General features: G+C 37.1%; 1 protein-coding gene across 1 annotated transcript in view; it reads left to right on the top strand.

Annotated features, from left to right (window-relative positions):
• Nucleotides 1–13,587, top strand: part of PTPN12 (protein tyrosine phosphatase non-receptor type 12) — a 76,669-nt gene that overhangs the window by 60,039 nt on the left and 3,043 nt on the right. The window contains 4 exon segments of the mRNA XM_032199771.1: nt 8,146–9,113; nt 10,868–10,945; nt 12,152–12,240; nt 13,226–13,256. Coding sequence (XP_032055662.1) covers nt 8,146–9,113; nt 10,868–10,945; nt 12,152–12,240; nt 13,226–13,256 — 1,166 coding nt within the window.

The following is a 13,587-nucleotide window of genomic DNA, read 5'->3' as shown; positions in this document are numbered from 1 at the left end:
AAGGACTTTTAGTGACTAGGGTATGTCATCAAAACGTTCTTTCTTGCTTTTTAGAGGAAAAAATAGTCTCAGCAGTCCGTTCATTCAAAAGGGGAAAAAGAAAATTCTCTCTAGTTCATGAAATACATAGACTTGCCTTTAAAGAAGTTAAAGGTAAAAGTGAATGGACAGACTTTGTCTACCTGAAATGGGTACCCAACCTGAGCATTAGGCAGCTGCAGAAGCAATCCTGAGTTTGCTTTGCTATCCTGAGTATCCTTGCTAGTGTCTGGAAATATCCTGAGTTGCTTTGCTAGTATCTGGAAGGATGCCCACATCCTGATCTTGCCTGTGCTAAATTATCTATAGTCAAATAGATGAGATTTTCCTTTGGAGTTCCTTCAGTGCTTACCATGTAAGCTAAGCACTGGGGGTTCGTGAAGTTGTAGAATGGCACAAGATACAACCAACACGTTAATACTCGTGCATAGCATTTAGTCATATAAGGAAAGCAGTTTAAGAGTTTAAACATATAATCTAACTGCAGCAGTGCAAGGTCATCTCAGTAGTGGGAATTCTTGCTTTCAAGTTTTGCATTTAACAGGGCACGAGTGATGTCAGAAGATGACTCTCTTTGAGGGGCTGACAAGAGCAGTGATTAATAAATAAATAATAATAATAAAATAAATATTAAATTCTGAAGTTTTTAAGGTTTGATAAAGGTCTATGTATGTGTTTATGTATTTAAAAATATAATTGGACATAAACATTTGAAAATTGGTGACTCAAAATGGGAAGCAGTGTGCATGTCCAATATTGCAACATCTTTGTTTAAAGAATAAACAGTTTAAAACTGGGTATGTAAGTATTCCACTTCAGACCAGATCTAGAATACTGCATGCAATTCTACTGCCTGTTTACTGAGCATATCTACAAAGTACTAAAGGCTTTTGTCCTATAAGATAGGCAACCTGCTCAGGGAGGGATAACTTATTCTTGTAGTGTTTATCTTGACTTGGAGGTGTCTGGAGGAAGGAGTATGATAAAGTATAACTTAAAACTTTGCTTTTTAAGCTTTTTATGCCTCAAATCCTCTTTTTGGAGGTTACAAGTATTTTCAGGCTATTGATACTAGATCAGTATTTAATTGGAAATTTTTTTACTGTTATCGTGTCAGCATGAAGCATCTAGCTTCACTTTTTACAGAGCTTATGGAATCTTATTGCCTCCCCTTTAATTTTATCAACTTGTAATGCTCTATGTAATTCATGTTTGCTGTAACACTTGTGAACATAGTCACTTAGATTGACATGTATTTGCATTTGATGTCAACATTATATATATTTATAATAATTTATAAATTACTAAGATTATAAGATTTTATAAGATTATTACTAAAGTGAACAAGAACAACTCATGCTTTGAGTGCATGCATCAGTACCATATTCTGGAGACTGGCTTTGCAGTTTGATTACTTGTGAAAATCACCTTGAAACTTAAGTCTATGTTAAATTGCTTTGGAGGACTGGGCGGATGGAAAAACATTCTTTTGTTCTTTGTTAGACATGTTTGACTATTTTCAGGTTAAGGCAGGAAGAGCGCATAAGTAATTTTTGTCTTTATTGTTAGATAGAAGTCCATAAATAACCCAAGTTCTTTTGAATTCGCTATTTAGAACTGTACATGGAAAGTTGGAGTTTCTTTTATTTCAAGTCCACAAGAGATAATTGGTACTTCAGAGTTTGGAGGGAGTATCTTAATACATTTAGTGAACAGTCCTTGAAACATTTGTGTGATCATTAGTTCATTCCATTTGGAAAAAGGATTAATTTTAATCAAGTTGGTTATGGAAAATTCTCAAATGCCCACAAAAGATAAGGCAACTTGAAAGAACTGGAGAAGCTGAGGCATAAACTCTAAAATAAAAATGAGGTAACAGCTTCTTGTACTACTGCAGTGTAGTGAAGACCAATGTCATACTCTGAAGGATAAGAGACGAAATACTTCAGCAGTCTGACTTGGCTTTCAATTATGTTTATCCTTCTGTCTGATGACATTAAAATGCAGTACAAGTGCTGTGTAATTCCACTTCACCTCAAGCCCTATGGAACCCTCCTTGCGTTTCCTAAAATCCAAGATAAAAAAACATGGATATTCCTTATTAGTTAGCAGTTTTTAATTTTTATGTCATAAATACATTTAAAAAAAGCTACAAAAAGAGCCTTATAACTAAATTTTACAAGAAAAATTCACCAGTTCTTATTCATTCATTCTACATTATCTATATCTATCTATATCTATCTATATCTATCTATATCTATCTATATCTATCTATATCTATCTATATCTATATATATAAAATGCACTGCTTAAGTAGAATAATGTGTTTGTCTAGCTTTAACCTGCTTGTGCAGAGTTGAATTTTCCTATTGTGAGGAAGGATGTAGAGCTTGGTATCTATTTTTGGTTGATCATAGCAGCCACATTCAATGACCTTGGCATTGCTCTTTTATTTGATAATAAAACCCTATAATATGCTGCACATAATAATGGTGGATTACAAAGTTGTTTTTTTCTTTTGAACACAGGCCAACCTTCATTTATACTTGAACCCTATGGTGCTCTACTTTAGGGCAGCTACTTTATAGCCCTTTTGCATTAAGGCTAGAAGGGCCTTTAAAATATTCTAAAGGTTTAGAATATATTACAGGAAAAGTAGAAATCAAGACTGTCTCTGTTATTTCTATGGGTTTTGTTTTTTTCTGTGTACATTTTTGGAGTAGAGTTGTGGGGGCTCTTTTATTTCTTTTGCTTGTTTATTTGTCAAAATATTCTTTGAAGCATTCAGCATGATCCAAGACACAAACGTTTGGGAAATTTTCAGCAAATTGCAACCTTATTTGGTTTGCGTGTTCCTCTTTTTTTTTTTCCCCACTGGTTTTCTGTCCTCCTCCAGACCACATCAAGCCTGGAGACAGTATCTCACTTTCACAGACTGTGAAAGTAACCTGTGAATAAGTCAGGGTTCACAAATGATGTACTTTCAGCTATTATGTAAATAAACAGCACTCATCTCAAGATTATATTTATAATGAAGGATATTTAATGAAGTTGAAAAGGTCCTAAATCTTTCAGTTGGGTTGTTTAAAATCACAGTGGCTAATATCAGAAAGTATTTTCCCCATAGGAACTCTTTTTGTTGTTGTTTTGCTATGAGCTCTTATTTTGTTACCGATATAACCATTTTTGTGACTTCCAGAAGGAATAAATATGTGCCTTCGAATTTTTTACATTCTTCTAACAGTTTGCTCTAAGATGTTTGTTCAAGATTTTGGGGGTGGGTGCCAAACTGTCTGAGTGCCAAACTTTTCCTGAAACAGGAAATACATTCAACTGCTCTTCCTACCCCCGTTCCGTGCTGTCACTTAGCAAATAGCTAAATGTCCTATGCTCCTAAGCTTTTATCACAGCTGTTCAAATTCTGTTTCTTCAATAAGTCTCTAAATGGTTTTCCAGAAATATGTTCACAATTTCCACACACAACTTCCCACCATTCATTTTTTTGGCCTGATCAAAGCTCAGAGATGACACCCAATGCATGGTTGACCTATAAGCTGAGAAGCCACTCATTTTGAGATAGTGGGACGTGATGGATTTGCTATTCAGACTGTGCAATAAAAACACCTAAAAAGCTGTCTTGATCACCTAAGAAGAACCCATAGACAGTTACATATGTGGAGTGGTAGTGGAATTACAAGATAATCAGTAACAGTTGCGTGTGCAGAGACATGGTCAAGGTCAAGTTATGAGAAGGCTTTCTGTTTTTTGTCGCACAGTGTGATTGTACAAATATACTTGAGAAATGCTTGCTTTTGCAGTATGTAAATGCAGTGCAGGGTTAATTTGAAGAATTTAATAGAGGAAAGCTTATTTTCTTTTTCAAATGGTCTGACATTCTTCAGTTCACTGAATCTTTTCTATCCCAATATCCTCTTTCATGAGCTTTCCATTAGTTTCCCGGTGCTTTCAGTCAAGCTATTTTTACTCTACGGTCTCATGTTTCCCGTTCTTTGGAATAATATTAGTAGTTCATCTTCAGATAATTTTCTGCCTTTGGGGAGAGAAGTGTCTATAGAGCACAGCTGTTGAAGAAAGGGCCCAAAGAAAGCATTATGCATCAGACCATAATGCCCAAAATTTTCTGGCAAGACTTCCAGAAATAGCTACTGCCAAGCAAAGACCTTTTAAAGGTATACATATCCCAATGTTTCTGCTATCTAAAAAGAAGCAAAAACATTATTTGCAGTGCAGAATACGTGTGGTGATAATAATATGATATTGTTAAAACAGAAACAATCTGTTACGTGCCCAGCGAAAACCAGGAAATCCTGGGTGGCATCTATTTCCTTTAAGAAGAAGAAAAAAAATCAAATGCTATTTGGTTGTCTTTTTTTTTTTTTTTTTTTTTTTAGAATGGGTGGATATTCTTAATATTAATAAGGCAAAGAATTATTTTTATATGGAGCATTTCTCATTTGATCACTCTACGCTCTCATTTAGGAGTGAAGGAAATGTATATTAGGAGTGAAAGAAATTGAAAGTGGAAAATGCATGTAACAACTCTGTTACGCTGTATATAACGAAGATGATTAAACAAGGGTGTGAATTTTGTGTTACTGACTGTGTAGTATTGTCTCTATCATCTGTTCTGTGCATGACTTTGAGAGGGCAGTTTTTATACATGTGATTCTTTTTATTAGGGAATCAAATTGGAAAGAGTTCATTAAATAATCAGTGAAGAACTTAATGAATTTTGACCTGTATTATGGGCCTGTGATCTTGTCGTATTCAGTTCAATACTATTTTTTTATTTTATAGCTAATCGTAACAATTAATGATATGTGTGTACCAGATAACAAGTTAGTTTTGTTGATTGTGAGTATAATGTGAGGGGTCAGGAACATGAGGTCAATAAGGGAAAACCTTGTTTTCAGTAGCAGGAATTAGTGGTGATTACTCCCAAGCATCACTGCTGGTAAAAGAGAGCATGTAACCATTAAAGCAAGTGAACTCCCCCTCTTCTGGCATAGAGAGAAATTGAAGTGAAATTCTCCTTTTGTCTTAGTGTGTGTTAAGTTGGAGCAAGACTTTTATTTTGCTAAATTCAAGCAAATAACTTTATTCCCAAGCTTGCCCATTTTTCAAGAACATCTAGAGGCAAAACAGTTTCTAAATGCTTTTTTGATTAAAATGTTTTGATGTTCTTTGTATTCCTCCTATCTTAAAAGGTAGTAACCTGTGGGAGATAACTGGAAACTGGAGAGCTTGCAGTGCTTTCAGTGGGTGGGGATGTTGGTAAATTGGAAACTTATCAACAGTTTTCTTCAGTCTGGAATCCCTTGTGTGAGGTACTTAAACCCAAGCCCAATGTATTCTTCATTCCAGTGTAGTAGCATGTTTCCTTATGAAGTGAAACATGAAAAAACATGTCCTTAAGGAAGCGGTTTTTCAATTTTGTAGCTGTTGGGGTTTTCTATTTTGTCCTCTGCACTCTCCAGTAACCTTTCTGAAACCATGATCAAGATTTCTGAGTCTTTTTGCTTCCTCTTTTGCTCTCCAACAAAGATAGGTGTATGTGCCCAACGTGTGACACACGTGAGCAGTGTCAGAATAAACCTCACTATAGATTGCTGGGTAATACAACACTGGAAGGATACTGAAAACAGTTTGGTACTTTGCATTTGCCTTGTAAGACTTTTTAATTATGTTTTTATTTTCATGCTTTTTTTTTTTTTTAATTAATACTTCCTTAATCTTGGCTCAGGAGGTAGAATATTCTTTGGCCTTTGGAGCCTGTGCTGCTACTCCATGTTCTCTCAAAAAGGCTTTTTTATTCTTCTGATCACAACACAAGGAAAATGAAGACTTGTTGATTGAGGCATTCAGGTTTCCAAGACAAGTGCGGGAGACTGATACTAGACTTTATCAGTCTTTGAAGTGATTGATTTATGAAATTTCAGAATGTCTACTTTAAAGTATTTTTGTTGACAGCCAAAATGTGATATAAATAACAAGCCTTTTTTGCATTTTGTCTGTCAATGGCTCTAAACACCCTTAAAATGTTTTGGTAGCAGTGACAGTCTGTCTGTACAGGTAGTTGTCTGATTAAGAAGGACTTGAAAGACATTCATCTTATTTCTGATCATTGTACGTGAGTGACTGACTGTGATGATCCAGCCAAGATTTCTTGGAACCTCTCCTGCAGTTGCTGAAAAGTATTTACATTAGGCTTCTGATTTTGGTCAGGGCTCCCTCCATACAAGATATTTGGGAGCAAGAGAGCTACTGGTAGAGCTGGACACTTTCTGATAGTTGAATGGCAAACTGTATTTGGATACACCTACAAACTCCAAAGGCTTTGTTTCATTATGTTAGTTGATGGCACATCGTGAATTTTTTCTCTTCCATAAGATCTTTCAAGTCTCATTCTTCATTGGAGATAGCAACGTATGATTGACTGCTACTGATGGGATAGCACTTTGATTTAAATAGCCTAAATGCATAGGGTCTGGGGAGTATAATCTGCCTGGCATTCTGCTGGTCCGTACGATGTGAGATTTATTATTGGCACACCTTCCAGGTCTGCTAGATATGATCTCCTGGGTTTGGCACAAATGCAGTGGGACAATAGTAGCAGGTAGTAAGAGTTTTTCAATTTTTGAAAGCCTCTGCTTTCTGGCTTTTGGTTTGTAGCCTTGTAGATAAAACCATATTTCATGGGAGTACTGTGAACACTCTTCTGAATTGATTCAGTTCTTCAAGGTGTTGGCTTACAAACGGAAGGTACAGCCCAAGGTTTACAGTTGACCTGATTTTCAAGGGAAAAGAATGTTCTGCAATAACCGAATCTCCAAGAGGAGCTTCCAAGTCTCCTGCTGGAGAGCTGGATCTGGGTGCTTTGTAGTGTCTCTGACATAGATTACCCCCACAAACTAAAGGTATACGGGATTTAGATGACTCTTGCTTATTCAAGGTTTTTCTGTTGCCGGGACCACCTGAACCTCTCAGTGAAGACCCTACATCCTTGGGAACTACATGGGGGGCTGGGAGCATCTGTCTGCTACATGCCACCACCGTGGGCATTATGTGCTGGCCCATGCAGGGGTTTATTACTCCCTCCTGAAGGGTGTCTCTGCCAACACTGGGCTGGTTTCTCAGGCCACACTGAAGCCCTCTGCAAACAGTAGTCCATCCTGCTTTGATTTGTCTGCCTGGGTTGAAACTGTCATTTTGTTACAGTACTTCATTGTATTTCTGTTTTTCTCAGACATTTCTTTTGCACTGCAGTTACTAGTCTGCATAATGAAATGAAACACTTTAAAGGTTCTGAATGGAAAATGCTTAATTCTGGTTTGTGGACTAGACCTTAGTTGTGCAAAATGTTTGTAGTCAAATATTCTGTATCTAAGCTGAAAGTAAATTGTCTGTGTGCCTGTGGAGCTTCTCCTTTTAACAAGCTGAAGATGAGCTGCAATAAGTGCTAATAATCTTGCTAATATGCACTATAATTTGGATCATACTGTGAACATTTGCATAAAGTGTGTATCTCATGCCAACTAAGTTTGGTCTGGATCATTAGCCTAACATCTGTGGAGAAACTACTAAATACACAAACATCAAAACCTCCTGGACATGTGGATAAAAATAAAGGAAGATGTTTGGTATTGGACAGGCTGTATGTTCTGGTTCACGTAAGGTCTTTCAAAGAATTTTTTCACGGCTTTTTTTTTGAAAATGGAATTCCGTATGTTGAATTCCTTTGAGCTGCTGCTTCAGAATAAAGCAAGGAACACTGGAATCCTGCCACAAGAGGGCCTGTCTGACATTCTCTGAAAGAATGCTTCTGGGAAAGGATGTGAGCAATCTTTAAAGTATCAGTGAGGATTATCTGTGTCCTGAATGCATGCTTCTGTTACTCTGAAAGACTTCTTAAAGTGTCTTGGCTTAATTCTTGCCTGCCACATTAGTCATATTGTATAACTGTTGTCTTGGTGTAGTGCAAGTGCGTCTTGGCGTTTGGTATTGGTATCAACGCATTACTGCTGCAGACATAGATACCTAAAACGTTGTCAAAATGCAGAAAACTCACACCATTGTTTTTTGCAGTTGCCTTGTAGAAGGAGACGCTAAAGAAGAAATCTTGCAGCCTCCAGAGCCTCAGCCAGTCCCACCGATCTTAACGCCATCTCCTCCGTCAGCCTATCCAACAGTCACTACCGTGTGGCAGGACAATGACAGATACCATCCAAAGCCAGTTTTGCACATGGTTTCATCAGAGCATTCAACAGACCTCAATGAGAATTACAACAAGGCAACAGAGCATTCAGGGAAGAACGAACCCAGTGAACGCGTGGAGAAAAGGCTGGAGCGCAACTTAAGTTTTGAAATCAAGAAGGTACCTCTGCAGGAGGGGCCCCGGAGCTTTGATGGGAACTCCCTCTTGAACAGGGGACATGCGATTAAAGTGAAGCCTGTGTCATCCTCCATAACTGATAAGAGCTTTAAGTCACAGGAGCAGTTTTCAGGGGATACGTTTGTGGATGCTTCTAAAAACTCATGCGTGGAATGCAGCGTGCCCCAGTCTAACACAGCCTTAATACCTTCACCGGAAAGTCCGCGGAGTCAGCAGGTTTCTGATACTCCACCACGACCAGATCGCCTGCCTCTAACAGAAAAGGGACACGCCAGGTGGTCGCTGCATGGGGCTGAAAATGCACTGCGTACTTCTTCAGTGTCCGAAGACACGTCTTCGGACGTCTTGTGTCATGGAGCTAAAACTCTCTCTCTAGTATCAAACACCGCAGTTGAACTTCCTTCCAGTGATAAAATTGATCACACTGCTCTTTCTGTTCGAGCACCCCTCTGTTTTACTAATCCTCTTCATTCAGATGATTCTGACACAGATGAAATGAACTTTGAAGGAGCCATGAGCAGAAGCGCATCTAACGTTTCAACCGCAAGTGCCACAGTTTCTGCTGCCACTCACACTGAAAACATTTCTGCCAGAAAAGTGTTGCCAATGTCTATTGCTAGGCAAGACTTAACAGCTCTAACATGTTCTGAAGATGGCAAAGGTAGGTTTTACTGTGTTTCGGAAGTGCTATTTGTTAACCTGGTTACATCTCTAGGACTGGACAATGTAAGTTTCTATACTGTGTGATTTTTTTTATATGTAAATTTAAACAGTATAGTATGGCAGCTTTAGAAGGGACATAACTCTTCAGTTTTTATTTTGTGTGTGAGCTATGTCTGTTACGTTACTGCAACTAGGGACCTTGATAACATTTCAAAAGCACTATTATGAGGTGTGATTGTATCGTTAATTGCAGGTTTCTGTGTTATTGGTGGCCATGTATTTTTCCCTCATGCTAGGATTTTACTTTTTAATTCTTCACTGCTATGATTTCATGGAAGTGTCTATAGTAGTGGCAGTTTCAGGTAGCCAAAGTACAGTATATGTGAAATTCATGCTGACTGGTTGATGCACTGATCCTAGCAATGTGGATGTAACTTTTTTAACTGCATCAGTCTTTGAAGTTGCTTGTTATTTGCCTCCTGCATTTTCATACCATTGTACGTATTTAGCCCTCTTTTCCTGTATGTGGCCAGGAGGACACACAGTAATATTGTTGTTCATGTAAAAATCCAAGTTCTGCTTTAGTGACTATTTAAACTGCTGACTTGTGCAATGCTTTGAAAAATCTTACTCTTTTGGGGGAATTTTTGAGCAAGGAAGGTTTGCTCAAAATAGGGCATGACTGTTTCTGCAAATAATGTCAATATTGAAGGTAAAAGGGTCCTAAGATGTGCAGCTTTGGTTTTCAGTCGGGCTGGCATGCTTAAATCAGATGGAGGCTGTAACTGGAAAGACAAATTAGGCCTCAGCAGCTGGCTATGCAAAGTCCAACAAAGCACATGGTAAGGCTGTGGAGCTCTGAAAGGTTCACATGTGCTCCTCTAACTAGATCAGACTCTTGCACTAGAAACTCCTTACAGTGATGGCCTTGCTTCAGGAACCTGTGTAGAACTACGTGACTTTTTCTGTGGTGGAATTGGGTCTAGTCTATGATGCAAGATGCGGTTGGCTGATCTGAAAATATTTTGTGAACTAAGTTTTTGTCAAAGGTCAGGTACTCAGAAATGTCAACTATTTCCAACTTGAAAAACAATCTGTTTCTACAGATTGTGATGTTATTTATACACACAAAACAATACGAGCACAAGCAGTTGCAGTTTTCAAATCTGAGACACATTAAAAATGTTCTATATGTAAAGGGCTTTGCTGTTGCTGTCATAGTTACTTTAACATTTATACCAAGCAGTCATCCTCAGATAGATCATGGAAGATCTGCATGATAAGGTATCTTTCTATACTTGTTGTTTTCCTTCTTTCCCCAGGCAATCATTATTTATCACTGTTAGGAAAGTGCTTCTTCCCTACACATCTCTTTATGTAGATGCTGCAAGAACATGCAAACGTGTATTTTTTAAGTGATAGTGCATAAATATGATAAAGAATGGGGAAAAATGTCACTCAATAATTTTTCATGTAACTGCACATCAGAAACATTCTGAAATAACAGGACAGCCTTTGTGCTGCTGGTATGTTGTTGATTTCACAGGAACAGCTTAACTTTTCTTAAATTGTTATTGTTTCTTTTTGTGTTCAGTTCGAACCTATTTCTTCTTGCACTAAGTTGATCTGTATTATTGAATGCTTCACAGTTTAGAGTGATATCATATGATATCAATATGAGATTTTGATATATCAAAAAACCAACTTCAAAATGTGTTTTTTTAACTTATCTAAATGTTGTATTTGATTTAGATGCCGATACTAGTGAAGATTCCTCTCCCCCGCTCCCAGAAAGAACACCAGAATCGTTTATATTGGCAAGTGAACCGAGTGAGTTTTTATGTTGTGTGATAGTTGTGGATATAAGATGTAAAATGCATTTCGGTATTTGAATGCCCCTGGCTTTTGGCTAATTTTGAGGTGTTAAATTTGAATTTTAAGAAAAAATTGAATGAAACCTAGCATATTTAATGGCATATTTGAGCTTGATGGATAACTTTCACAAGTGCTTGAACACAAACAAATAATTTCTCCATTTCTGACTAAGCATGCTGTTACGTGATAGTTAAGTATATTGGAGACTTCAATATTGATTTTAGTGTACCTGTCTTTCAATCTGAAATACTGAATAAGGTAGTATTTCCATTTAGAGGATTCCCTAGCTATGTTAAGCAACATTCCTACTACTCCTGGATAGGGAACAGGAAAACATGGGGCTCATCTTGGGATGAGGGAGGAAGGAAAGATGATGACAGGTCATGCTGTACTGCATTTGGTGAACAAGTCCAGTTACTTTAAGTTTTACATACTTTATTAACAGTAAAGTCAAAAATTAGGATGATGCTTGGTATCTTCCGAAAACAAAACAACAAAGCCCTGGTGTGAAGTAGTTACTTACCGAGGTTTTTGTTTAATGTCACTGGCTTTCTCAAACTTTCAGGAAGTTCTAGCTAAAGAGGGTAATACAGGTACTTTCAGCAGTGTTGTCAAGCATAGATAGTTCTGAGTCATTGATTCTTTCTTTGGTTATTATATTATGTTAGGGAAATACGTAATTCTTGGATTTGCTTCTTTTCTGTAAGAACACATTAAAAAAATCTATGGGGCTGGAATCACTAGAAACTCATCAGTTATGGTTGTGTTTTGTCTTGATGTCAGCGTCTGACAGGCTGACTCAGCAAAAGCAGAGTGTGACTGTTCTGTTTTGTGTGTTTTCTTTGCATACGTTTTTTTTTTTTTTTTTTTAGATCTACTATTGTTGCAGAGCAAAATTCTGAAAACATTATTGAAAAAGTAGCTAATTCTTCTCTCAGTTAGGAACTCCCAAATGTAGAAAGTAGAAGCCCACTGTGAAAGCACAGGACTGCATTGTTTGCACTTAAATTGTAGAGCCTTCTCTTATCTTAAACTCTTTTCTGCTTGTCCAAACTTCTAATTAGAATAAGTTGCTTTTATATCACACTTCTACTGGCTGCGTTCTGATGCCCCATCATGCAGAGAACTCAAGTATGATAAGTTTGATTTAATTTTTCCTAGGCACACCCTTGCCGAAGCCAGTTATGATTGCACAGTCTGAGTGGAGCATATTGCGTGATCAGCATCTCCCTGAACAAACAATCTCTACGGTACGTAAAGGAGACAAGTCTGTACTGATCATTCATTTCTAGTTGTGTTGGGAGCCACAATAGAAAACAAAATATACAGCTGTGAAAAATTAGAGCTGTTGAGTATCTGCAGCTACCTACCTAATTGTTGTCCTGCGATAGCTGGTGAACCAACGCGTGAAGAGCATGTTCACTTTCCAAGAAAACTATATTTTTTTTGATGTCCAAGAATATTTTAAGAAGTCATCCTTAATATAACTTAAATTACAATGTTAGTAATGTAAGTATTGCTATTTATACAGAGCTTGCTCCTGTCCCTAATGGAACATAGGATACATGAATGTTCAAGGGAGTTGCAGTCTCTTGTTCAACTTCCTGCACAAAGCAGGGTGTCAGACCAGGCTGCCGAGGGCTTTATGCAGTTGGGCCTTGAAAACATCCAAAGACAGAGATCTCGTATCCTCTGTGGACAACATGTTCCACTGTCTGAAAAATGTTTTTCACTATATTTACATTTATTTTTAAATAATGCTTTTCCTGCACATTAAATGTCACTTTTCACCTCAGTCTACTAGTTGCTCCAAGTCATCCAGCTTAAACACCTGGTAAAATTTCAAAAACGTGTATATTCTCTTCACATTCATGCATTTTTTCATGCATGCCCAAACACTTCACAGCCACCTTTACACACTAAAATGTTGTCAAAAATGGTAGATGTGAATTTTTGGGAACTGTACATTTCGTACAAGAAGTAAACTACCTGATTCTGCAAAAAGTCCGTAATGTGACAATTTCAACTTCTTATGAAATTATGTAAAACTCTGATAGTGAAGTATATATAAACTAGCATAACATTTTCAGCGCTATAGTAAGTCATAAATGTAGGAGGAAGTAGGTATTCCCACATTTTCTATTTCTTGAAGACTTAATTCCATCATCTTAAATTTCTGATGTTCTTTCAGTAGTTTGAAAATATTTTACTATTTTAAATATTTCTCATTAACAGGGTTTGAAAACTACTTCACCTGTACTACCTGGTAAGTGATGGAAAAGAGTTTTTTTTGTTGTTGTTGTTTTAATATGAAAAATAATGTTTTTTCCACTTATCAGTTTGTCAAGTAATCCCATAAGAGTAAAAGTTTGAGTAACCTAGGTACTTGAACTGATAGTGTGCTGGGAGTATTTCTATTAGAAGATTGGAAAATAACAGAGGACCTTTTTCTTCTGGAAATTCAAGTATTTCGTGATCTAACTTTGGGGAAAAAAATAGGATTACTTCAAAAAACTATTTCCAAACCAGGATGCTATAATTTAATGTTCAAACTTCTAAAAATGATAGCAGTCTTGCAATAAACCAAGCTCTTATTT

This window comes from Aythya fuligula, chromosome 1, assembly GCF_009819795.1.
Source record: "Aythya fuligula isolate bAytFul2 chromosome 1, bAytFul2.pri, whole genome shotgun sequence".
Taxonomy (NCBI): domain Eukaryota; kingdom Metazoa; phylum Chordata; class Aves; order Anseriformes; family Anatidae; genus Aythya; species Aythya fuligula.
Note: the sequence above shows the minus strand (reverse complement) of the source record. Positions and strands in the feature narration are given on the sequence as shown.